This window comes from Mytilus californianus, unplaced genomic scaffold (assembly GCF_021869535.1).
Source record: "Mytilus californianus isolate M0D057914Y unplaced genomic scaffold, xbMytCali1.0.p SCAF_1, whole genome shotgun sequence".
In the NCBI taxonomy this organism is placed as follows: domain Eukaryota; kingdom Metazoa; phylum Mollusca; class Bivalvia; order Mytilida; family Mytilidae; genus Mytilus; species Mytilus californianus.
The window spans coordinates 37,507,735-37,534,406 of NW_026262581.1; the positions used below are offsets into that span (position 1 = coordinate 37,507,735).

General features: G+C 33.1%; 3 protein-coding genes across 10 annotated transcripts in view; 2 read left to right on the plus strand and 1 right to left on the minus strand.

Annotated features, from left to right (window-relative positions):
* The window catches only part of LOC127702168 (putative leucine-rich repeat-containing protein DDB_G0290503), a 72,145-nt gene extending 71,209 nt beyond the window's left edge, over positions 1–936 (plus strand). The window contains exon 6 of the mRNA XM_052206277.1: positions 331–936. Coding sequence (XP_052062237.1) covers positions 331–384 — 54 coding nt within the window. The 3' untranslated portion in view covers positions 385–936. The remainder of the gene's footprint in view (positions 1–330) is intronic.
* Positions 1–26,672, minus strand: part of LOC127702978 (nuclear transcription factor Y subunit beta-like) — a 298,592-nt gene that overhangs the window by 171,199 nt on the left and 100,721 nt on the right. The window lies entirely within an intron of this gene.
* LOC127703078 (uncharacterized) lies at positions 9,547–13,157 on the plus strand. Of its 3 annotated transcripts, none has more exons than XM_052207493.1 (2): positions 9,547–9,665; positions 12,618–13,157. In XM_052207493.1, exons 1-2 carry the CDS (start codon positions 9,653–9,655, stop codon positions 13,001–13,003), a joined length of 399 nt encoding a protein of 132 aa, XP_052063453.1. In that variant the 5' UTR covers positions 9,547–9,652; the 3' UTR covers positions 13,004–13,157. The 3 variants fall into 3 exon arrangements, with proteins under 3 accessions (XP_052063453.1, XP_052063435.1, XP_052063443.1); XM_052207475.1 differs by lacking the exon at positions 9,547–9,665 and adding an exon at positions 11,915–12,173; XM_052207483.1 differs by lacking the exon at positions 9,547–9,665 and adding an exon at positions 11,925–12,077.

Below are 26,672 nucleotides of genomic sequence, written 5' to 3' on the forward strand. Positions count from 1 at the left end.
AAATAGTGAAAAAAACAGAGTGTTTTATTCATTTGCGAGTACAGTTGATTCATCAATAAACTACCAAAAATGTTTAATCCATTAAGTGCAAAAAGTCAACAACAAAAAATTACAAAAAGCTTAAGCAATGCTGAAATGCTTATCTCCCATTAAAAAATTCCCTCTTTTGGGGTTGAAAAAGTTTACCAAATATTTCTTTCTGTTTAAATAACATAATTTTTCAGAAAACTACTGTAAACAAAACTTTAACTTAAGGTTTGCAATTACTATTTTTGAACTTCAATATTCATTAAATAATCTTCTCAAAATCATTTTTTCTTTTTTTTTCAGAAACCAGCTCATTTGCAGATGTTGAAAAGGGATGAAGACAAACAAAATAATTAAAACTTTATCATAACAATTTTTCATTTGAATTAAAGATGTGAGGTATATACATGTTACAGTGAATTTGTAAAATCAGGGATTTTGTAAAATCCCTGAAATTTCAGGAGTTTTGTAAAATCACTGAACTAATCTGTGATTTTATAAAATCCCTGATTTTGACAAGGGATTTTACAAAATCCCTGAAATAATACAAGTTCCTATTTGATTTACAAGGTTAGCAGTTTTCAAATAACTGAGGCAAAATTAAAATGCAATATATGGAAACGGGGAAAAATATGAGGAAAACTTAACTGTACTTTTCATGAATTAAATATGTCAATCAAATAGTGGCGCTTTCTATGACAAAATTTCTCTAATTTTAAGAAAATTATCTCATGGATCGGACTTTTTAGTTGGATTTGATTTAATGATAGATCATCATCGGCGTACATGTAAATGAATTGTTGCCATGATACTTTCATAATGGTTTAACAGATCGGGAACACTACCTTATATGGATATGCATAAATTAGCATAATAATGTCCACCCAAATATAATTGTTTATTTACGTATGACGTATTTTTTTAACTGGGTTTTTGACCAATCCACTAAATGAGTAACAATGCATGATGGACTACTACATGTGTACGATCAACCGAGAACACATGTTATTTACTGAAATACAACACATTTTTCATGCATTGCGGGATAAACAATTTCGCTTAGTTTTTGGGAAGTTTGCTATGGCTTGCTATAGTAAAAACTTTCCTAAGGCATCGGCCTCAAACCGGAAGTGACAGACTATCTTACTTTAGGATGTGTGTTCTACTCCTAGATAATGTAGTACTGGTGTTTGACAACTAATTCTAGGAAGATGCTTTTGAAATTTTGAGTTACTTCTATTTTGATTAGCTTACAGTTTGAATTAAAATTTACCGAATGTTCATCGATAATTCAAATAATTCAACTTCATTTTGAAAATGGCTATCACAAACACTACTTCGCGGATCTGCGCTGCGCGGAAAGTAAAATCAATACACCGTGATCTACACGAGACAGCAGTTTCTAAGTTATGTTTTTATCGGTATTCCCCAGACATGCGTGAGATCCATATCAAAGGGAGTACTATAATCCCGGTTTCAGGGGATTCCTCCCGTCCTCCGGTTGAAGAGAAAATAAATGCCGTGTTTAAAATATTTCATGAATGAACATTTTTCGACACTTACTACGATTTTACAATGTTTATTAAAGACGCAAAAGCCCGAATGTATCGAAAGTATCCCTGCGGTCTCACTAATTAGCGACAAGAAGCGTCAAGAAGCGACAAGAAGGATAATTTAGCGACAAGAAGCGACAAGAACACTATTTAGCGACAAGAAAACAAATTTAGAGACAAGAAATTTAATATTCTATCAATAAATAAAAATTTATAAAAAAAGTCAATATCTATAGTAGTAAAGCATCACACATGTTTGAAACATAGATCTAATTGCTACATTTATTTGTGAGATGTATTACTGCAAATATTACGTTTTCCCTGTCATATTATGATATTATCTTATAATTCTTTAACACTCTCTTTGTCTAATATATAAATGAAACTGACTGCATGCAAAATGCATTATTGATTGATTGATGATGTATTGTGCATCATTGTCCGGCAGAAAACTTAGATTTTAGATTTTGGGTCCTGTTATCAAATTGAATCACATTGAGGTCCAAAAGGTCCAAAATTAAATTTGTTGGATTTCTTCAAAAATTTAATTCTTGGGGTTCTTTGATATGCTGATTCCAACCATGTATTTAGAATTTGGATATTGGACCATAATTGGTAAATGTCCAATTTTAAATTTAAGAACTTATACCACATTCATTCTGTGTCAGAAACTATGCTATTATTAAATATTTAATCAGAATCTAAATTCAGAGAAGTAAATACAGTATTGCACAATTAACAGAAATTTTAAGTTGAGTCATAGTTGAAAATAGATATATCATCATATCTTATTTTAGAGAAAAAAATTATGTATTGGTATAATTTGAAATTTACTGTTCATTATTAGATATTTTAAAAAATAATTAAGGTAAGTTTTAAAGACTTTGTATTAATGAGGAATACTATTTTGGAATTGGTTTTTTTCTTCATTTTTATACGACCGCAAAAAAATTTTTGTGGTCGTATATTGGTATGACGTTGGCGTCGTCGTCGTCGTCGTCGTCGTCGTCGTCTGGCGTCGTCCGGCGTCGTCCGAAGACACATTGGTTTTCGCACTCTAACTTTAGTTTAAGTGAATGGATCTCTATGAAATTTTACCACAAGGTTCAATACCACAAAAGGAAGGTTGGGATTGATTTTGGGGGTTATGGTTCTAACAGTAAAGGAATTAGGGGCCAAAAAGGGGCCAAAAATAAGCATTTATGTAACTTCCAGACATAACTTGTGTGTTAGTGTATGGATCTCTCTGACATTGTACCACAAGGTTCCATATCACAAAAGGAATGCTGGGCTTGATTTTGGGGGTAATTGCCTCAACATTTTAGGAATTAGGGGCCAAAAAAGGGGCAAAAAACAAGCATTTTTCTAGTTTCATGACAATAACTTGTGTGTAAGTGTATGGATCTTTCTGAAATTGTACTACAAGGTTCCATATCACAAAAGGAAAGCTGGAATTGAGTTTGGGGGTAATTGTCGAAACGTTTAGGAATTGGGGGCCAAAAAGGGGCCAAAAATAAGCATTTTTCTAGTTTCAGGACAATAACTTGTGTGTAAGTGTATGGATCTTTCTGAAATTGTACTACAAGGTGCCATATCACAAAGGGAAAGCTGGGTTTGAGTTTGGGGGTAATTGCCCTAAATGTTTAGGAATTTGGGGCCAAAAAGGGCCCAAAAAACACATTTTTCTAAATTCCAGACAATAACTTGTGTTCAAGTGTATGGATCTCTCTGAAATTGTACTGCAAGGTACCATACCACAAAGGGAAGGCTGGGATTGAGTTTGGGGGTGATGAATCATAAGGGGGTTCAAAAAATTTGGGGGGGGGGATTTTTTTTTTTTCCTTTTTTTTCTTTTCTTCCTTTTTTTTTTCTTTTAGAATTTTCCTTTAAAGTTGGTTATTTCTGATTTATATTTAAAAGCAAATAATAATAATATGGTAGGAGATACACACCAAACAGGATGTGTAAATTATTATATAGTAAGTATTGTGCAATAGCAAGAAATTTTCAATTGCACAGTATTGCACAATAGCAAGAAATCTTCAATTGCACAGTATTGCGCAATAGCAAGAAATTTTCAATTGCACAGTATTGCGCAATAGCAAGAAATATTCAATAGCACAATATTGCGCAATAGCAAGAAATTGTCAATTGTACAGTATTGCTCAATAGCAAGAAATATTTCATTGCACAGTATTGTGCAAAAGAACTTCGTATAATTGCTTATTTCTTGACCAATTTCAATGGGGTTTTATTCTTGAATTCTTGGGGTTCTATAATATGCTGAATCTAACCGTGTATTTAGTTTTTGGATTTTGGGCCCCGTTTTTAAATTGGTCATCATTGAGGTCCAAAGAGTCCAAAATTAAACTTTGTTTGATTTCATCAAAAATTGAATTATTGGGGTTCTTTGATATGCCGAATCTAACCGTGTATTTAGATTCTTAATTTTTGGTTCCATTTTCAAATTGGTCTACATTAAGGTCCAAAGGGTCCAAAATTAAACTTAGTTTGATTTTAACAAAAATTGAATTCTTAGGGTTCTTTGATATGCTGAATCTAAACATGTATTTAGATTTTTGATTATGGGCCCAGTTTTCAAGTTGGTCCAAATCGGGGTCCAAAATTAATCTTTGTTTGATTTCAACAAAAATTGAATATATGGGGTTGTTTGATATGCTGAATCTAACCATGTATTTAGATTTTTGATTTTTGGGCCCCGTTATCAACTTTGTCCACATTGAGGTCAAAAGGGTCCAAAATTAAACTTTGTTTGATTTCATCAAAAATTGAATTCTTGGGGTTCTTTGATATGCTGAATCTAACCATGTATTTAGATTTTGGATATTGGACCATAATAGGTGAATGTCCAATTTAAAATTTTTAAGTTCTTAGACCACATTCATTCTGTGTCAGAAACCTATGATGTGTCAAATATTTAATCACAATCCAAATGCAAAGCTGTATCAAGCTTGAATGTTGTGTCCATACTTGGCCCAACTGTTCAGGGTTCGACCTCTGCGGTCGTATCAAGCTGCGCCCTGCGGAGCATTTTATTTACGATACTTTTCTAATTACTTTGTATAAATTGCTTATTTCTTGACCAATTTTAATGTGGTTTAATTCAAAGTCTTGAATTCATGTGGTTCTTCGATATGCTGTATCTAACCGTATATTTAGATTTAAGATTTTGGGCTCCGTATTTGAATTGGTACAAGGGTCCAAAATTAAACTTTGTTTGATTTCATCAAATATTGAATTATTGGTGTTCTTTGAAATGCCGAATCTAACCATGTATTTAGATTTTAATGTTGGGGCCTCCTTTCAAATTGGTCCACATTAAGGACCAAAGGGTCCAAAATTGTAATTTGTTTGATTTAAAAAAAAATGAATTCTTTGGGTTCTTTGTCATGCTGAATCTAACTGTGTATTTAAAATTTTTGATTTTGGGACCGGTTTTCAAATTGGTTCACATAGTCCAAAATTAAACTTATTTTGATTTTATGAAAAAAAAGAATTCAAGGGGTTCTTTGATAGACTGAATCTAAGCATGTATTTAGATTTTTATGCCCCCGCGACAAAATATCGAGGGGCATATTAATTTACCCCTGTCCGTCCGTCCGTATTAGGATACATTGTTTGTCCGGCTATCTCCTCCTACAGTTTTGGAGGTACAACTTTAATATTTTGTAGGATGTTCATACACATAATGGAGGTGTGCATGGTCACAGGATTTTGATTTCTTTTAAATATTCTGAAAATGACAGGTAGTTGGACTTAGTCATTTTTTTGGTACTAGTTGCATAAAGAGATCATGGTTTGTCCGGCTTTTTGGGGGGTACAACTTTAATATTTTGTAGGATGTTCAAACACATAATGGAGGTGTAGCCGACAGTATTCTTGAAAGTTGAAACCTTTTGGCTAGACATTCAGTCCTGCAAGTGTAGCCTTTAGCATAATAATAAAACATAGATCATCATACATAGTGTTAAATTTATAATTTCCTATGGTCAGGCGGGGGCATCATTTGTGTCTTACAGACAGCGTAACAATTTCAAGTTGTATGCCAACATCACTGTTTGTCAAATATAAAATATGTGGAACTATAATCATGCATATGGCAGAGCAGAAAAGGGGGGGGGGGCATTGTCCATATCTAGTTGATTTTGGGGCAAGTTTTCAGTTGGTCTAAATCGGGTTCCAAAATTTAACTTTGTTTGATATCAACAAACCTGGTTTATATAGGGTTCTTTGATTTGCTGAATCTGACAGTGTATTTAGATTTGGGATTTTGGGCCCCTTTATCAAATTGGTCCACATTGATGTCCAAAGGGTCCAAAATTAAAACTTTGTTTGAATTAAAAAAAATGAATTCTTGGGATTCTTTGATATGTGTATTTAGATTTTGGAAATTGGGCCAGGCCAGATAGGTTAAAGTCCAATTTCAATTTTTTTTAGTTCTTTGACCACATTCATTCTGTGTCAGAAACCTATGCTATGTCAAATATGTAATCACAATCAAAAATCGAGAGCTGTATCAAGCTTGAATGTAGTGTCCATACTTGCCCCAACTGTTCAGGGTTCGACCTTTGCGGTCGTATCAAGCTGCCTCCAGCGGAGCATTTTATTAAAAAATATGTTGATATATATAGACAGAATAGTGAATGGAAACGGTGAATTTGTCAAAGAGACAACAACCGACCAAAGAGTAGAACACGGCCCAAGGCCACAAATATGTCTTCAACGAAACGAGAAAACCCTTACGCGTGCTTCAGTTGGCCCCTAAACAATAATGTATACTAGTTCAGCGAATGGACGCCTCACTGAACTCCGAAGCCTACAAATTAACTAAAAACACACAAGACTAACCAATGCTAGTATAGAGGTTCCTGACTTGGGACGAACACAAACATGCGGTGGGGTTAAACATGGTTAACAGATACCAGGATTAAAATTTTGCACGCCAGACCCGCGTTTCGTCTACCAAATACTCATCAGTGACGCTCGAATAAAAAAAGTTCAAAAGACCAAATAAAGTACTAAGTTGAAGAGCATTGAGGGCCCAAAATTCCGAAAGGTTTTGCCAAATACAGCTAAGTGATTCGTACCTGGGGTAGAAAATCCTTAGTTTTTAGAATTTCAAAGTTTATAATAGGACAGTTACTCAAAAAACAAAAGAAATTTCAAACTACCTACCTCAAGTGGTTTGTCGTTGTCATTTAATCCGAACAAAACCGATATTGTTGTCAAATCGGATATACAAAATCGCACCATATTGCAAATATTTAGATGCTATAAAGTTGAACTATTAAAACAAAAACAACAGGTTATAAATTTCATGCGTCCGAAGCGCTTTTCTGGATTTAAATTCACCAGGAAAGCTCAAAGCCGAATATTTAAAAGCCAAGGATGTTTAAAAACCGAAACAATTGAAATCCATGTAAGGTCAACTTTGCCTGAGGGAGTTGAAACCTTAGTTTCTTTATAATTTCAAAATGTATAAAGGGACAATTTTAGAAAGGCTTGTTATAAATCATGCAGTACCGAAGAAGTACTGCATGACTACTGAGCTGGTGATACCCTCGGGGACTGATAGTCCTCCAGCAGCGATATCGCCCCAGTGCTGTAAAAAAATGAAAACAACACGTTATAAAATGCATGCGTCCGAAACGCTTTTCTGGATTTACCTTCATCAGGAACGCTCGAAGCTGAATATGTGAAAGCCAAGGATGTATAAAAACCGAAACAATTGAAGAGCTATATACCCAAATTGACCTAAGAAAATTAGCCAAATCCATCTAAGGTCAATTTTAACTTTGCCTGAAGGAGTTGAAACCTTAGTTTCTTTATAATTTCAAAATTTATAAACGGACAAATTTAGAAAGGTTTGTTATAAATCATGTCAGTACTGACTACTGAGCTGATGATACCTTCGGGGCTGATAGTCGACCAGCAGCGGCATCGTTTACACACATTTCTGTAAATAAATCTTTTCCGAAAATTTAAAATATACTATCAATAAACACAATCGTCAAGTATTTACTGATGGACATTTTGTTATCAAATCAATCTCTTAACTTTCCATTTTATGAATGCTATACAAAATACAATCAGCAAAGACTTACAAAATCATACTAAAACGATATGAAATAATTAACGCAGTAATTATTAATAAAAATGATTATTGTAAAATATTAATCGTTTTTGTGTGAGATGCAACAATCCTTGTGAACAGAAATATCGTTTTATGAATTCTCTTTTCTTTCCGACATTTGATCACATGTTGTGTATAATTGCCTCTACAAATTATCACGGGATAAACGTTCAGAAATAATTAACCCGAATAATTCAGTCCCTCCCCGTGATCGACTCTCCCACTCGCGAGATGTAACCATCGTAGAGCAGTGGAATAAACGACTGAATTATTCGGGTTAAGAAATAATCAGTTTATTCTGGGACATAATAATTATATTGTCAGTTTACTATTCCCAGGTTTTTTTCTCAGAATGCAGAATAACACGTTGTATTAAATACTGCATACAAAACATGTACAGGGACCGTCTCAAAACATAAATTATATAAGTTACTATATTATTATACTTGATACAAGGATTTGTATAGTGACACTATACAAATCATTGCTTGATATAATTAATAAACATTCACATCAAAACGCATATGTTCTTTCAAAAGGCAAATACGTTGGAATATATAATAAATGATTTTTTTTACTGCAATGTAGTCTACTTTTTTACTTTCCGATCTACAACAAACTTTGATTGTAGAAATATACAATGTCACGTGGTAGCCTATACATAGAGGGACCTTTTCAAAAACAAAGAAAACTATCTGTATAAATGATCGAAAATTTTAGAGACGTTCCGAGAATCTTAATTCCGGGGATATCTGAATGGCCCATAGAAGCTACCAAAACTCAGGGGGGTTCACGCAAATAAGTTGATTAAATTCATATTTATATATGATTGTCAAAGTTATTTGTGTCTCTCTAATTATAAAAAATCATTGTAATAAATTACTTAGCTCTTTAATAATGTTTTCTGGTTTAAAAATATTTTTCCAATTATCATTCATTATAAAACAAAAACGTCTAGAACTTTAAATTGATTAAACTATCAAAAAATTAAGTGTTGTTAAGTGGAATTAAAATTTTCAGAAAAGTCCTTCTAAAATCATATGCAGATAATTATAGGACAGTGTGTTTTTTTGTTTTTTTTAAAAGAAAATAAGGCCTGTGACCCCTATTTTTATTTTATATTTTGGAAGTTTTTATGAAAACCAATTCTCTCATTGAATTTTAATCAATTCTATCGTTTAATGTTTCCTCAATAAGGTAAAATCAAGTTTCCCCTATATAACCCATATATAAAATAACTGTTCGTTAATTTCAATTGATTTTACCGAAAAAAACGAGGTCTGTGACCACTAGTTTTTACATTGAAAGTTGAAAGAACATTGACCCAGTAGTCCTTTATAGAAGTTTAAGAAAAATCCATCGTCGAACATTTAGACACCCCACTGTGACCCCAGCTACCTTAATGATAACCTGGCATCCCGGCCCAATCTAGCTTCGCGTCGTAAGGCTGACAAGTTGAGCCAGGACGCCCAGGCTACCTTAATGAGTTAATTTAATTCAATTCAATCCAATTCCAAGTTTTATTTAAAGTCGATATTCAATAAACTACATAAACAAAAGCTCTAGTGAGCTTTTCAAATCGACTGAATAACAAAATATAGACACACATACAAAAGTCATGACAACAACACAATTTTGAACACACAGTGCATGGTAAGATACCGTAGATGTCATATAAAAGATAAAAGCATAGTATGCAAAATAAGGTATATCTATAAACATAGCATAAGTTAAAATGAGTCTGGTGAACATCTAGTTTACAACGTCGAGTAGTCCAGACATGTTTAAATATCCGCGTATTTAACTATGTAACTTTACTAAGAGGTCAATACGGTATACACTTGAGTGCGGTTGCTAAGTTGTTGTTTACACGCCAGTAACGCACCTGATCGCTTGGTCTGACTAAACGGGATATAATATGACTGAAGAAGGTTAGTTGTTCTTAAACAAAATATCAAATTACTGATTTAATTGTTCGAAAATACTCTGTAAACAATGACAGCGAAAATAAAAGTGTAATAAGTCTTAAAAATCAAGATCTGTCACACAATCACAAGTATTGATTTACTTAGACATTTTGTTTACTGTATATTTTTCTCGCTTGAGTCCATACACGTGGTTTCAAGTTGACAAAACAATTGAAACAAATCTCTTTATGATATTTATTTTTTAACTTGTCAGGGTCTAGATTAAATGTTTAAATTGTTCTCTTTTGTTCACAAGTGAAATATCCATCATGTGCTTGAGACGAAAACATAATCATATATTAGACTTAATCAATATTTCCGTTTATTTTAAGGGCGCCCAGTATTTTAATATAACGGTCCACTGTAGTACAAGGTTAATAATATCAGTGCGAATTCATTCGAGGAGTGAGAGCCTAGTTCTACTTAAATTACAAATGTGAGCAAAAATTCATCTCAATCGAATTCCTGTATCCGCAACTTATAGTCGAAGCTTGACCTCAGTTTTGACCGAGGCAAGGGGTCTTGATCGCAGCACTTCCCTTTTTGACGCTATATTAATTATAGATGTTTTGCAAATGGAACAGTTACAGTATTATTTTTTTAGTATTTTAACAAGAGAAACTTATTTCATACTATAACAGAAATTTCAGTTTATTTCACCATAGCACTTTAGGTTGATATGCCTAAAAACCCCACTAGACTTGTTAGAGCTTGGTTACTAGAACAACCTTAAATGTATATAAAGGTTCCAACGATCATTTACTTCCTTCTCAGTTCTTGCATCATTTCAAGATTATGTATTTGTTTCTCTTCTATTTCGGTCAGTGTTTTCTTTGTGACTTTGAATTACTAATTGCATTCATGCATATGATTTATTTATGAAAATCAAATATTGAAATCACGTAAAATAATGTGTAGAGCCAAGGATGTTTAACTAATATATACCTTAGCAGAGACAAATTCCCTCGAATTCCTTTGAAACCCGGACCATTAAAAAAGTCTTATTAACTTTACTAAAATATACCGTATCTCAGCTTAATTTTTTTTCACATTTTTGTCGAGCCTGCGACTTTTGTCGCAAAAGCGAGACATAGCGATCCTACATTCCGTCGTCGTCGGCGGCGTCCACAAATATTCACTCTGTGGTTAAAGTTTTTGAAATTTTAATATCTTTCTTAAACTATGCTGGATTTCTACCAAACTTGGACAGAAGCTTGTTTATGATCATAAGATAGTATCCAGAAGTAAATTTTGTAAAAAAAAATCCAGTTTATCCGTATTTTATTTATAAATGGACTTAGTTTTTCTGCCAGTTAACATTACATTCACTCTGTGGTTAAAGTTTTTAAAATTTTAATAACTTTCTTAAACTATCCTGGATTTTTACCAAACTTGGACAGAAGCTTCTTACAATCAAAAGATAGTATCTAGAGGAAAATTTTTAATAATTTTTTCCCCATTTTTGTTGAGCCTGCGACTTTTGTCGCAAAAGCGAGACATAGCGATCCTACATTCCGTCGTCGTCGGCGGCAGCGTCCACAAATATTCACTCTGTGGTTAAAGTTTTTGAAATTTTAATAACTTTCTTAAACTATCTTGGATGTTTAACAAACTTGGACAGAAGCTTGTTTATGATTATAAGATAATATCCAGAAGTAGATTTTGTAAAAAAAAAAAATCCAGTTCATTATTTTTATAATTTTATAATTGCATCTTCTGTTTACATGCATTTTTATTGATGAATTAAGGGATAAATCATCAAGCAATGTAAACATTGTCTTCTTTATCATTTGTTCATTCAATAAATTTATATTTCAACTCTTTTATAAATCTATAGATTTGATTGCATACTGTTATCACTTTTTACAAGCATAACTTTTTTCATACATTTCAAACGTTTTATTTCATTAACTGTAAATCTATTATGTACATTCCCCTATCACACTGAAAACATAGACAACAGCAAAAGTAGGCGAGACACTGGGTTCCGCGGAACCCTTACGAATTGTGTGTACTATTAGGTTGTTGGGGCATTATATCGTATTTCCAAACATGAAAACAAATTATAAATACTCAGTCAAGATGGCAATTTTGGAAGATTTCATCAAAGTTTAATATGTGACTTCCATATTATATATAGTGTCCAGTAATGATACTTCAAGGATACATTTTTAAGGAAATTACTCATTGTACCGTTGAAAATATTGAGTTATTTAAAGAAATATCGCTGTATTTGTTCAGACATTTAAAAAAGTCGTGTGATCAGGCGAATTGAAAATCATTGACAATTGATTTTTTGCCGACTGATTAGATTTCTCTGTCGTCCTGGTTGTCTTAGTTTGTGAAAAATGACGGAAAAGACACGGTTAAAGAAAGGTATGAGAGTATCGATATGCAAAACACGTTCCTTTAAAGATATTTTAGTCATTTGTATAAGCATGGGAGTCTCATTTAAACTGGATAATATTGACGGTAATGTACAGTTTAATCATTATATTTATAAATTTGTTAATGCACTACAAAGACAATGTGTTTATTGTTTAGGGTAAGATTGGGGATAAGGTTGTGACTTTATGACGTATTATATGTTTTTTATATCTCTTGAGCTATGCCAATGTAAACATTTTTTTTATTTCACATTTATGGATCCACACCTGTATACACTCGAGGTCTGAAGTAACCGAAGGCCTCGCGTAATTGAATATCCAGAAGACCTTACATTTTCATGAGATTTTTTGAGGATGCATTACATCTTTGTCTGCTTGTTTGAAAGAGTATAAAGTAAAAATCTGTTAAATCAAGTAATTGTACAACAATGATATATACATATGCAATTTCTTGGGGGATTTATTTATCGTGATTAAGCTTACTGGTAATGTGTTGTAATTAAATAGTTCAGTATGTTTTCCTTTATAGCGGGCACTACAACTGGAAAGAGCAAGGAAAATGCTGTATTGAAAGATGGAAGTCTGGCTGTATTAGCGAGAGTCGTAGGTGTCAAACAACTTAAAGGATTAATGCTGGCCATGTATTTAAACATACCGAACACATCTATTGTAAATCTGATTAATGAACAATGTCCAGAAACCGGATTAACTGATGCAAATGACAAAGTGATGATTGAAACAACACAGAAATGTTTGTTGTATTGGAAACGCATAAGATTAAATTCCAAAGACAAAGATAAACTTAAGGAACTTAAAACAGCGTTGGAAAAGTTAGGAGAGGAAGACATCAGAAAGGTTGTTGAGGATAAAGCAGCTGACAATTTAGAATTAACAGCCGACGCTTTTTCAGAGTGAATATTTCTTTTTTGTAGTCATTTTTTCATTATTTATATGGCAATGAACTTTTTTAGATACTATATAGTAATGCTATCTAAGCATCACAAATCTATTATACTGTATGAAAAACATAAACCTGTGTAAATTCAAAAATAAAATGATACTATATGTCTGGGTACGACTTGTTTCAATTTACTTCTATGCATATAATTGACACTTTTATACAAGTAAGGAATAAACTTAATGTGAATAATTTAGCAACAAAAAATAAATGGTTAGAGATGTAGTCTTCTGCAAGGTTTATCGGGATGTCTGTTCTATTGAAAAACCATATTTGTTTTGTCTCACTTACAACGAAAGTCGTGAAAGGCATAACATGCTGGTTATTAAATTTCTGACCGTGACGGCGGTATTAACAATTTTCAAATACACACGCCATATAGCTATTATAACGGTATTATTTCCTCTATTTCAATTTTACAATTCAGTGGTAAAGTTTAAGCTCTCAGAATGAGTTCTGTCCCTCAGTTATTATACATGACTATTTATTTGGTATGTGGATTGGTTTGGAGGAGTCGCGTATATCTGTAAAATCGTCATAGATACCTGGCTGAACATTTTGTACACAAGACGCGCATTTCGTTTGCTATGGACTCACCAGTGACACTCGAATCAAAAAGGTTAACAAGGTCAAATAAAGCACGAAATTGAAGAGCACTGACGACACAAAATTCCGAGTGAGTTTGCCAAATACAGCTAAGGTAATCTATCCCTGGGGTTGAAAATCCTTAGCATTTCGAAAAATTCAAAGTTTTGTAAATAGTTAAATGATAATTATGACCATATCATTGATAATTCTGACACATGATTGCAGAAGGAGGTTTGTTCATCAGTAACTATACAGTGCAGTTCAACACTATTTGGTACAATAATTGGTAACGAAGTCAGAGGTGGATTTAGGGGGGGGGGGGGGGGTTACATGTGATCCGCCCTCTTTATGGAGCTACATATATACAAGTTCCACTCCTTGCATGGTCTTGCAGACCCCCCCCCCCCCCCCCCATTATTTCAAAACCCTGGATCCGCACCTGGAAGTGAAATTGTCCGTCTGACACGTGATATATCAGTTATCTCAATTTCACGCTCCAGTGACTAGGTTACGTTTTAAGTGAGGTATGTTCCTCAATAAGAATACGTGATAGGTCATATTTTCTTGACCTTATTCAATTGTATTATAATGTGTGTAGCTCAGAAAGTATACATATGTAAAAACAAAAGAAAATATACGATTCGTGAACTAGTGAGATGTACATGGACATGTGCATTTTTTTATACGCCCGTTTACGGGACGTATTATGGTATACCGTTGTCCGTCTGTCCGTCGTCAACATGTCGGACATTAACTCAAAAATGCTTTAACCAATTTGCATAAAACTTTGGTGAATTGTTTATATCTATTGACGTGAGCTCCCTTTCGTTTTTTATAAAATTTAGATTTTACGTTTCCGAGTTATAGGGTTTTATTCATTAAAAAAAGATGGATTTTCCAGTTTTCGGACAATAAGTCAAGAATGCTTTCACCAACTTGCAAGAAATTGTGGTGAATTGTTTATATCTATTGACATGTTCTCCCTTTTGATTTTTATAAACTTTAGATTTTATGTTTCCGAGTTGCAGGGTTTTATTCATAAAAAAAGGGGGGATTTTCCAGTTTTCGGACAAAAACTCAAAAATGCTTTCAGCAATTCTTATGAAACTTTAGTGAATTGTTTGTATGTATGTATTGATGTGTAAGCTCCCTTTAGAATTTTATAAATTTTACATTTTACATTTCTGAGTTATGGAGTTTTATTCATTTAAAAAAGGGGTGATTTTCCAGTTTTCGGACAATAACTAAAAAATGCTGTCACCAATTCTCATGAAACTTTGGTGAATTGTTTATATCTATTGATGTAAGCTCCCTTTATATTTTCATAAATTTCTAATATGACATTGAGAATTAATTGAACTTTATTTGTTTATAGTCTGACAACAGATTTACAAAGTATTGCACAACAGCAAGAAATCTTTAATTGAATACTAGTATAAATTCAATTCATATAACCAATTTCAAATTCTTTGACTACATTTATTCAGAAACCTATAATATGTCAAATATTTAATTACAATCTAAATTCAGACCTAACTCAAGCTTGAATATTGTGTCCATTTTTGCCCCAACAGTTCAGGGTTGGACCTCTGCGGGCGTATCTAGCTGCGCCCAGCGAAGCAGTTTATTATAATTTTAGTTCGGTTTTGATGGCCCTTTTTCCTATAGGTTGATAGAGAATGGAAACCTCTTTCCGCCTTTTTCGATAATATGTGTACTGCATTTTAAGATTTCCCAGCGTATGTACAATTTTCGGTATGGGAAGCTTTACCATTAATTAAATTTTTCTAGATATAATATATATAATGCGTCAAAAATCAAAAAAATATTAGTGCCAATATGCAGTTTTGTTGTCACACTTTTGTAAATACTGCTCATCAATTTTCAATTTTGTCTGTTTTCTACTGCATGCATTCCTTATAATTTGTTGCTCAAAATTTGGGAGTTGACTTCATTGATATGATCCATCGTTACACACTTGACGTGTACCATCTGTTGTAATTGTTAATGATACGTACACTGTGCGTCGCCAAGTTATTTCGCCACTTTGCCTTGTTGCTTAAATTTGAGACCGTCAACGTTTTTTTATTAAATGATATGAAATTTTACACTCATGGAGTACATTGACTTACAGTGAAGAATAATCACCTGCAAGTATAATCACGGCTATCCTGTTGATCGAGAAGATGATCATAGAATAATAATTAACGGTGGTCAAGATTTGCGATAGATCGTGAAAGATCAGGTATTTCGGATCGTAAATGCATTTAAATACAATTTCACATCAAATTCTTTGAAATCACATCAAATTCTGTGAAAAATAGTTGTGTTATTAAAAGCCTAGCTTCACAATTCAGAGATCAACAAATGTGTCTTTCAATCTCAATAATACTGCGCACTAAGGTATAGCGTGCAGTACTTTTAAATGAGACAAAACCTTTAAGAGAGGCAGTATCTACGAGAGTCGAGATTTTGTTTAAAACCGTCAAAATGCAGTAAATCTATAGATATCAATAATAATAATAATTCTAATTTATAGCAAAAACACGATTTTGTTTTTCGTCATTCGTTAGACCAGAGCTCATTCATTATGAAAGAATGTAAATTTACGTTAGGAGCTATCTTAATTTTTATATTTTTTCATAACTTTTAAAAGGTTAAAACTTTTTTTTTTTTTTTTTTAACTTTTACAAGTTTGGACACAGATCAGTGTGGATAGTAATTGTTAAATTTGTGTTGTGTTATCATCAGCGAGTTCATGTATTGGTTGTGCCCCCTCCAGATGTTTTTGAGCTATTTCTTTGTCTTTCACGTAGAGTTCTATGTTAAACTGTGTTCAACGGCGACGGTCCTCTTGCCTTTTCAGATAAGAAGCAACAGCTCAAAATTGGCGTTGTGCAGGGTTCGACATAAGTTTGTTTTTAAACAACTTGCCCTTTTTGCAAGTGACCATCCTATAATACTTGTCAGAAATTTTGTACTTGCTTATGAAATTTCTATACTGCCATTTACAGACATAAAATGATATAAAATTAGCTTTCTGTTTTTCTGCCAAAAAACTTCCCTAGAGTAAGCTGCCGTGTCATCTTATAACAGATAAGCTCAGGATTGTTATTTAGGAACATTAAATGTTCTCTATCCGAAGAAAATTATGGAAATAAAACTATTTTCTAAGGCCCATACAATGTATGCTTGATCTGGGATATACAATGTATACTGATGCGTCTCTTGTATATTTTCACCCACAGAAACCCTTTCCTTAAATAAAGTAGTGCTGAACTTTGAGAAAGCTCATAAGTTAATTTGTGTTCAGTGGTGGTGGCCTCCTTGAATTTTGATTGGCAACAAAACCTCAAAATTGGTTTAAGGATATTATATATATGGATCATTTTTACAATATTTTAAATAAAAATGCAAAGAAATTCCAAGATATTTGCAATTTCTTTTAATCAGAATACATTTTGACCCTTGCAACTATTATCAATTTAAGATCCACATTAAAAATAATATTGTGAAGTACCTACAAATATGAAAATTTTGGTTTTAGTTGGCAAGAAAGATTTTGCAGAAGATTAAAATGTGAAAATTTTTCAGACGAGTAATCAAAAGTATTGTGGCAACATGACCCTTTTGGGCTCACCCTAGGTGAGCTAATAGGTGTCGAAACTATACTTTTATTGTTTGTCTTGAAATTCTTTCTGTCTAGATTCCCAAGGCCTGCTTGAAATTAAATAAAATATATTTTTTTTTAAATAATATAACAGTAATTCTAATGAAATGGTAAATTCAATTTATTTGTTCGTGATTATTGATTTCTAGGAGAGAAAACAAATGAAACATATAATATATAAATAACACATAGCTGAGAGGGTGATAGAGCAGATTGTTACCCTGAGAAAACATTGTCAACCGCGGCGAAGCCAAGGTTGACAATGTTTTTTCGAGGGGTACCAATCTGCTCTATCACCCTCTCAGCTATGTGTTATTTAATTTATTATACTGAATGTTCTATCATTATTGTCTTTTACAGATGAATTTTATTTAAAAGTATTTTCTTTGACGTCACGTACATAACAACGTTATTGGTATTAGAAAAATTAACAGAATTGAAGCAAGATGTTTTATTTTTTTATTTTGACAGTCAAATAATAGAATCTGAGCCAAAACGTAGAACTTAAGCATTGTCTTTAATAACTTGATGTAAATTCAATTCATTGTCCTTTAACTTATCGATTTTTGATTGGTCTGGACGAGAGGGTGACATTCAAAAAAATTGTCACCTGCTCAGCCATGTGATAGAGTAAATTAACACCCTCGTATCAGCCAATCAAAATATGGCATTTTAACGTGAAGTATAATAAAAGAATTTAATACCATGACTATGGTATTTGACTGAACTTAAATGGAAAATAGTAAAAAGCAAAATAAAAAAAATGCAGATTCGATTTTGTTTAAAAATTTCAGTTTTGTGCGGAAAGATATAAATAATGAACCTTGAAGGAAAATATTGCTGAAAATAGGAGCATGCAGTTTTTACATCATGAAATAAAAATAGAGCAGTGCTGTTAGTACCACACATTTAGATTTAACATTTAATTTAAACAATGTAATTTAAATTTAGAAGTCAGTTATTCTTTGTGAGTTTCGTCCTTTTACATAATAATGATGTATAAATGAATGACCATTTGTACTTTGGACTCTTCAGTAGGAAAAATTGTGAAAACCTTTCCGAGTCATGCTAGAAAAGTTCGAAAGCTTGAAGTTCGTGTATCAAGCGTAACCAACTTTTCTGAAACATGAATCAGAACCCGACCACGTGACAATATATTGTAATTCAATCTATACATTTTGCCTATGTGTGATAATTGTTTATTTTGTGTTTCAGCTTTTTACCGTTAAAGTTTGAGCTTACTGTTAAACTGTTTGGTTGAATATACTGCAAATTACAATTGGAAAGTTTTGAATTGTTCAGGCCAGTACACATAGAGCCGGCGAAATAGCACTGCCAAATTTTAATCCAATAGTAAATTGTTTAAAAAAATATATCATTCAATATTCAACACAGCTTGATATATGCCAAGTTTTACAAGGACAATCTACAGGTCCAAAGTATCCAAAATCAAACTTAGTTTGATTTTAACAAAAATTGAATTCTTATGGTTCTTTGATAGCTGAATCTAAGCATATATTTAGATTTTTGATTTTTGGCCCCAGTTTTTCAAGTTGGTCCAAACCGTCCTTTTTTCCTCGAATTTGATATACCGAATTTGTACTTACATGAGCAACACGACGGGTGCCATATGTGGAGCAGGATCTGCTTACCCTTCCGAAGCACCTGCTATCATCCCCGGTTTTTGATGGGGTTCTTGTTACTCAGTCTTTAGTTTTATATGATGTGTTTTGTATACTGTTGTTTGTCTTATTTTGCCATTGCATTGTCATTTTATTTTCGACTTATGAGTTTTTTAAATGTCCCTTTGGTATCTTTCGCCTCTCTTATTAATAGTACGGTGACAAGAACGGTAAATTAAACAATTTAATGGACCAACATACGTCACGGCTGATTTTGGTCTTATTTTGAAGATAAATGTAATTTCCTCTGATGTGGTCCAGATTTTTGAAAATTGTGATCAAAGGTCAGAAGGGGGTGGGGTGGGGGGGACTTTCAAAAATCACAACAATTTTACATTTTGGACAATTTTTCGGAAATCCTTCATGATAACTAATACAAAATTCAATGGAGTCATGGTCTGGTAATGTTAAAAATTGTTGAAATTTAGCTTGTTACATGTACTATTACTCTTGATTGCCAGAGATCGGGGACTTATATCTCAAACATGTGAGAAAATGATAAACTCTATCTGCACCCACGGAAATTTTTCAACTAACTTTTTAAGATCTTAGATTAAGATATGTAATAATACTCGGAAACACAAATAAACATTTTCAGAAAAAAATGGTTAACATCCAATTAAAAACAAAGAGGAGAGGGAAACAAACAGCTATAGTACCACTAGATTCAAGTTTCAATGAACAAAAATGATAAAGCTCATTATTAGTTATTCAAACCTTAAGAAAATTGAAACCATGATAATAATCTTGGAGTGTAAAAGTCAACATTTATCAATTATGGACTTTTGAGGAGGTCAATACGTTATATATGGACCTGTTCAGATTACCGGTATATTGACCGAGGACGAAGTCCGAGTGTCAATATAATCTAACAGGTCCATATATAACGTATTGACTGAGTGAAAGTCCTTAATGTATATATTACATATGTAAATAATGTATTAGGAACAAAAATGGCGTTCAGAGTTCTTTCTGTGTATTTTTAAATTGTATTTTGCAAGAATTTTAACATGTTATTGAAAATATCAATATTCTTTGAACAACTTCATAGCTTGTTGCGTTAGCTTTCTTGTATTCTTAGCGTCTGCGTTTAACATAAAAAAAATCTTGTGATAAACTTGCAAATTTTCTTTTCATCTGCTGCGGCGCTTCCTCCATGGTTGTTATGTGTGATGTCATGACGTCATTAATCTAAATTTAGCAAGATTTTTCATATTGATCGTCAATATACATATAAATAGAAACATAGCGTCAATATACTTTAAAAAAGAAACAAGGATTCGGATACATAAAATAACCTTTCAAACACGTGATCGTAATATCCAATGAAAACAGGAGAATGATACACCATATGTAATATTTTATTTATAATTTTGCATGAAGATTTTATATGAATAAGTCAATTAGTACAAGAGAAATTGAATATTGAAAACTTGTGTCCCCCTTTTTTATAAAACGCCACACAAAGAGGGCATATATCGCAAATTCTTGACTTGAAGCATTTGAAAGGCTCGATAAGTATGGTATTTAAAAACAGTACAAGATCATTCCCAGAGGACGAAAAATCGAAGGAGTCTGTAATCCAGTGGTTGTCGTTTGTTGCTGGGTAACATATTTGTTTTTCGTTCATTATTTTGAACATAAATTAGGCCGTTAGTTTTCATGTTTGAATTGTTTTACATTTCAAGTGATTTGTCATATCGGGGCCTTTTATATCTGACTATGCGGTATGGGCTTTGCTCATTGTTGAAGGCTTTACGGTGTTAATTTCTGTGACATTTGGTCTCTTGTGGAGAGTTGTCTCATTGACAATCATACCACATCTTTTTATTTTTATATTTACATTAATAACTAGAGCTGTATGCATAGTGTGACTAATACCCATGATACCCCTGTACATGCATTTTAGTTACTGCTTTGGAATTCAGTATTGAGACAACACCATTTTGAGATATTTGGCTTTCAGCTATTTATTTTAAAAAAATCATTGCATTTGCCTCTGTCATGTCTGTGTTAGGTTGACACATGGTTTCTGATAGGTCTATCTGACAGAATTATATTGTGAATTCAAAAATTAATGCATACATTTATGATTACCCCGTAGTTTGTCGTGTATAGTACGCAGTTGTGTATAATACGCACCCTTTTTCATCCCTCCAAAATCGTGAAAAAATAATTTAAAGTCATAAACAATGAAATGGGAGAGTTTGTATCATGTAATTAACATTAATTAATTTTATAAAAGTAAAGTTATTAATAAAAAATCCCTTTTGAAATCAATGTTTGTCTAAGCTTGTCCAAGCTGATGCACTGTTCAAATATTATTAAAGAAATAATTTGAATGTTATGGAACAAAGAAATTAGAGCTCATTTTTATTAATTGATTAGCAGTAATTAAGTATTACCAAAAGAAAAAAAACCGTCACAGTTGTATATAATACGCATCTCCTATACCAACTAAATTTTGGGGGTAAGAAGTGCGTGTAATACACATCAAAATACGGTAAATATTGCAAATCTTTGATGACAGTCTCAAATATGAGTTTGAATAAATGTGATTCCAGTCACTTATCAAAAATTAAAAAAAATCCAAAAATTTAAAATTAAGGGATTTTATATTTGCTATATGGCCTGATGCATTTTACGCATGAATAAAAAGATCACATACATTTCTGAATTCCCAGTATTTCCATCAGTTTTTACCTAACATATTTAGATTAATGACAGTATAATAAGGATATACTATGCTTGTTATATTTCATATTTTATTCTAAATAGATCTGTTTTAAAATTGGTAAGTGTAGTCTTTTACCCAGCAGATTATTTCAAGTACAATATCATTCAAATAACATCAATGTTAAAGGTCAATCAACTTTTTTGGGTCAAATCACAATGACCTAAATCTTATTGACATCACTTTCCCAAAATGCATTGGCACACATAATTAAATTAATTTGACTTAGTTTGGTTAACCTAAGTTCTCCAGAGAACAGAGTTATGCCCCAAACACAAATAACTATCATAGGGTCATGGTCAGAGCATCCTGTCTTTGATTTATGAGACCCATCCCATTATACATAAGCATACCTTAGTAACCTCAGCACACTTATTGTGCTGGTTAAATTTCACCTGGAATTTTATACCACAAGGATAAGATTTAACAAGTCGTATAAAATTTAACTCTACTGGTATACAAATTTTTGATTGAAAATTATAGCATCACAGGCAAGAAATATGGGACCACGTCCAGCATGATAGACCGCCTGCCCGCTGTGCTGAAAGGGTCTGGGGAGAACACTGAGGTTGGTCAATTTTAGTTATACAGTACAAAAGTGATGTGCAAGACACAAATCGGACAAAGGTTTACTATTATAGGGATCAAAGTCAAGGTCTGATTGACCTGCCTTTGATTTAAATGAAAATGAAATCCCCAAGCCCATGATGTCACTCCATACCAAGTTTGGAAAATAATAACCAGTAGTTCCGATTAAAAAGTTTCATGAACGGTTCGTCCATCATTCTTGGACTTTACACTGCTTGAAAGATCTATATTTGTATACGACCGCAAAAAATTTTTGCGGTCGTATATTGGTATGACGTTGGCGGCGTCGTCGTCGTCCGAAGACACATTGGTTTTCGCACAATAACTTTAGTTTAAGAAAATGGATCTCTATGAAATTTTACCATAAGGTTCAATACCACAAAAGGAAGGTTGGGATTGATTTTGGGGGTTATGGAACCAACAGTTAAGGAATTAGGGGCCAAAAAGGGGCCAAAAATAAGCATTTTTGTAACTTCCAGATAATAACTTGTGTGTTAGTGTATGGATCTCTCTGACATTGTACCACAAGGTTCCATATCACAAAGGGAATGCTATGATTGATTTTGGGGGTAATTGCCTCAAAATTTTAGAATTAGGGGCCAAAAAAGGGAAAAAAAGCATTTTTGTAGTTTCATGACAATAACTTGTGTGTTAGTGTATGGATCTTTCTGAAATTGTACTACAAGGTTTCATATCACAAAGGGAAAGCTGGAATTGAGTTTGAGGGTAATTGCCCAAAACGTTTAGGAATAAGGGCCAAAAAGGGGCCAAAAATAAGCATTTTTCTAGTTTCCAGACAATAACTTGTGTTCAAGTGTATGGACCTCTCTGAAATTTTTTTTTAAAAGGGTTCATATTTTTTTCTCAAAATTTTCAAAATTTCAAATTTTTGAAAAGTTTCAAGAAGAAATCTTGAATTGCACAGTATTGGGCATTACATTTGTAAGATCTTTGACCACATTTATTTTGTGTCAGAAACCTATATTATGTCACAATCCAAATTCAGATAGTATCAAGCTTGAATATTGTGTCAAAATTTGCCCCAACTGTTCAGGGTTCGACCACTGCGGTCGTATCAGGCTGCGCTCAGCGAAGTATTTTATTTTCTTTCAAATGAGCCGGAAATGAAGATTTTAGGCCAAGATATAAAAAAGTTCTGGTCTGGAAAACATATCATAAACATTGAAATGTAAAAGTCGGACACTTGCTTCATAGTGGATCATCTCATTCTTATTGGAAGTTTTTCGGACATAGATACTGAATTTGACTCCACCGCTTGCTTTTAACATGTAAGGTATATAAAATCAACATATCTTCATAGCAATCCTACTTTCTATACCAATTCTCAAACCATCACAGAACCCATCTTGTAATGAATGAAATGAAACGAGTGATCTGATTGGTCCAATTTATTCAATGACCTTTACATCGACCAATCACATCTCTCGTTTTATTTCATACATATATAACAACTTGATTTGACCTTACTTGAGGCAAGTTATAAATGTAATAAACGGAATAATATAATAGAAAAAAATTCTTTCCTCAAGATATGGTCATAATCTCAATTCAAATTTCCAATGGAGTTTGCAACCATAATTACCAATTTAAATACATCATAAAAGTCTTAAAATAGAAAAAAAAAATCCCCCCCCAATTTTTTTGAACCCTCTTATGATTCCTCACCCCTAAACTCAATCCCAGTCTTCCCTTTGTGGAATTGTACCTTGCAGTACAATTTCAGAGAGATCCATACACTTGAACACAAGTTATTGTCTGGAAACTAGGAAAATGCTTGTTTTTTGGCCCCAAATTCCTAAACGTTTAAGGCAATTACCCCCAAACTCAAACACAGCTTTCCCTTTGTGGTATGGTACCTTGCAGTACAATTTCAGAGAGATCCATACACTTGAACACAAGTTATTGTCTGGAAACTAGAAAAAAATGCTTATTTTTGGCCCCTTTCCCTAAACCTTTTGGGCAATTACCCCCAAGCTCAATTCCAGCTTTCCCTTTGTGATATGGAACCTTGTAGTACAATTTTAGAAATATCCATACACTTACACACAAGTTATTGTCCTGAAACTAGAAAAATGCTTTTTTTTTTGCCCCTTTTTTGGCCCTTAATTCCTAAAATTTTCAGGCAATTACCCCCAAAATCAATTCCAGCCTTTCCTTTGTGGTATGGTACCTTGCAGTACAATTTCAGAGAGATCCATACACTAACACACAAGTTATTGTCTGGAAACTAGAAAAAAATGCTTATTTTTGGCCCCTTTCCCTAAACCTTTTGGGCAATTACCCCCAAGCTCAATCCCAGCATTCCCTTTGTGATATGAAACCTTGTGGTACAATGTCAGAGAGATCCATACACTAACACACAAGTTATTGTCTGGAAACTACAAAAATGCTTATTTTTGGCCCTTTTTTGGGCCCCTAATTCCTTGACTGTTGGTACCATAACCCCCAAAATCAATCCCACCCTTCCTTTTGTGGTATTGAACCTTATGGTAAAATTTCATAGAGATCCATTTTCTTAAACTAAAGTTATTGTTCGAAAACCGATGTGTCTTCGGACGACGACGACGCCAACGTCATATCAATATACGACCGCAAAAAATTTTTGCGGTCGTATAAAAATGAAAACAACACATTATAAAGTTATGCATCCGAAGCACTTTTCTGGATTTACCTTCATCAGGAACGTATAACTCCGAGGAGTTTGTTGACGATTTCTAACATGTTGACATATTTGTATATCTTATTTTGCTGAAAATCTTTTGCTATTATATTTTGTTGTTCTCTACATTTGTATCTCCATAATTTCTACAACTCCCACCAATAAAAAGAGTAGAATTCTTGTACAGGGGCGATAACTCATATATAATGAATGAGTTAACAATTTCAGCCAGGTTTACTTATTTGTAAATCTTATTGTGCTGAACATCTTTGATATTTACAATTCTCTCTATTATATGTTTAAAAGCTATCTTCTATAAGGTGTCAATTTACAATTTCATTTCTGTTGAATATGCTTGTATATCCTATTTTTCTATTTTCTGTTTCTCTCCGTCTTTAATGGTTTCTTCAAAATTGGCAAAACTTCATCCTTCAAGGGCAATACCTCCTATCAAGGGTCAATTGACGATCAAGGCCATGTCAATTTATGTGTGAAAAATTAACAAAACCACTCTGTATGTTTAAACATACACTCTTGACCGTATTTCCTTTTTTACAGAAAGTTTTGCATCGCTTGTTGACTTTCTAATGTTGTTATTTTTAAAATTATTTTTAAGAAGTCCCCTCAAACCGATCGTTTCTAAGATGAAGAGCACGGCGTTAAAATGCGTACTGTTAAAGGGCCGAGCCACCTAAAGAGATCAAATGACAATCATATGCAATTCACCTCAATTTACTGTTAAATTGCATCAAAAAGTTGGAGCTAACATTACAGTTATTTCATAACCTGCAGATTAAAAGAAAAAACCCTGTATGATACGATTTCATGCCATGTGCAACATTATGCGCTTCTTCAAAAATTTTCATCATGAAAGCTGGAAACCCCCATAACAATCCCAATTCATTCATACAATAGACCAGTGTGGATATGAAAATACGGACTGTCGAGCGGAAAATGGCAAAAAAGAAAAAAAACATTTGATGTTCATATAAACCCACTTTGAAGGCTATTTTATTCATTAGTTATCTAAAAATTAGTTTTATTGCACACTATATACTTTCATATTTGAGCGGCCACGTTTGTTGATGGATCAAATCCAGAGATACAATTTTAAACGAAATACAATAAGGAACATTCAGATAAACTTAAGTTGGTAACATTTGACCCAGTAGTTTCAGAGAAGATTTTTTTAAAAGATTACAAGAACCTTTTAGACCAGGTGAGTTAACAACATAATTTGTAAAATCAACATATATTGTTTATTCTAATAGAATTGCAAATGGAAACAGGGAATGTGTCAGAGACAACAAACCGACCTAACAGCAGAAAATAGCACAAGGCCACCAATGGGTCTTAATGCAGCGAGAAAATTCCACACCCGAAGGCGGGCTTCAACTGGACCCTAAACAGTAATGCATACTAGTTCAGTGAAAATGGTCGTCTCACTAAACTCAGAAACATATAAACGAACCAAAATTTAAATAAATGTGGATAGTGTCCACATGTGGACACAGATGATGCCCCCGCTTGCATATCATATAGTTATAAAGGGACATAACTGAAGAACGGTAAAGTGACGCTACCCAAATTTGAACTTGATCTGAGTTTTGTGGTAATAAGCATTGTGTGGAAGTCTCATAACATTTGGTTGAGGCTAACTTAAGTAGAGAGCAGAAACTAAAAA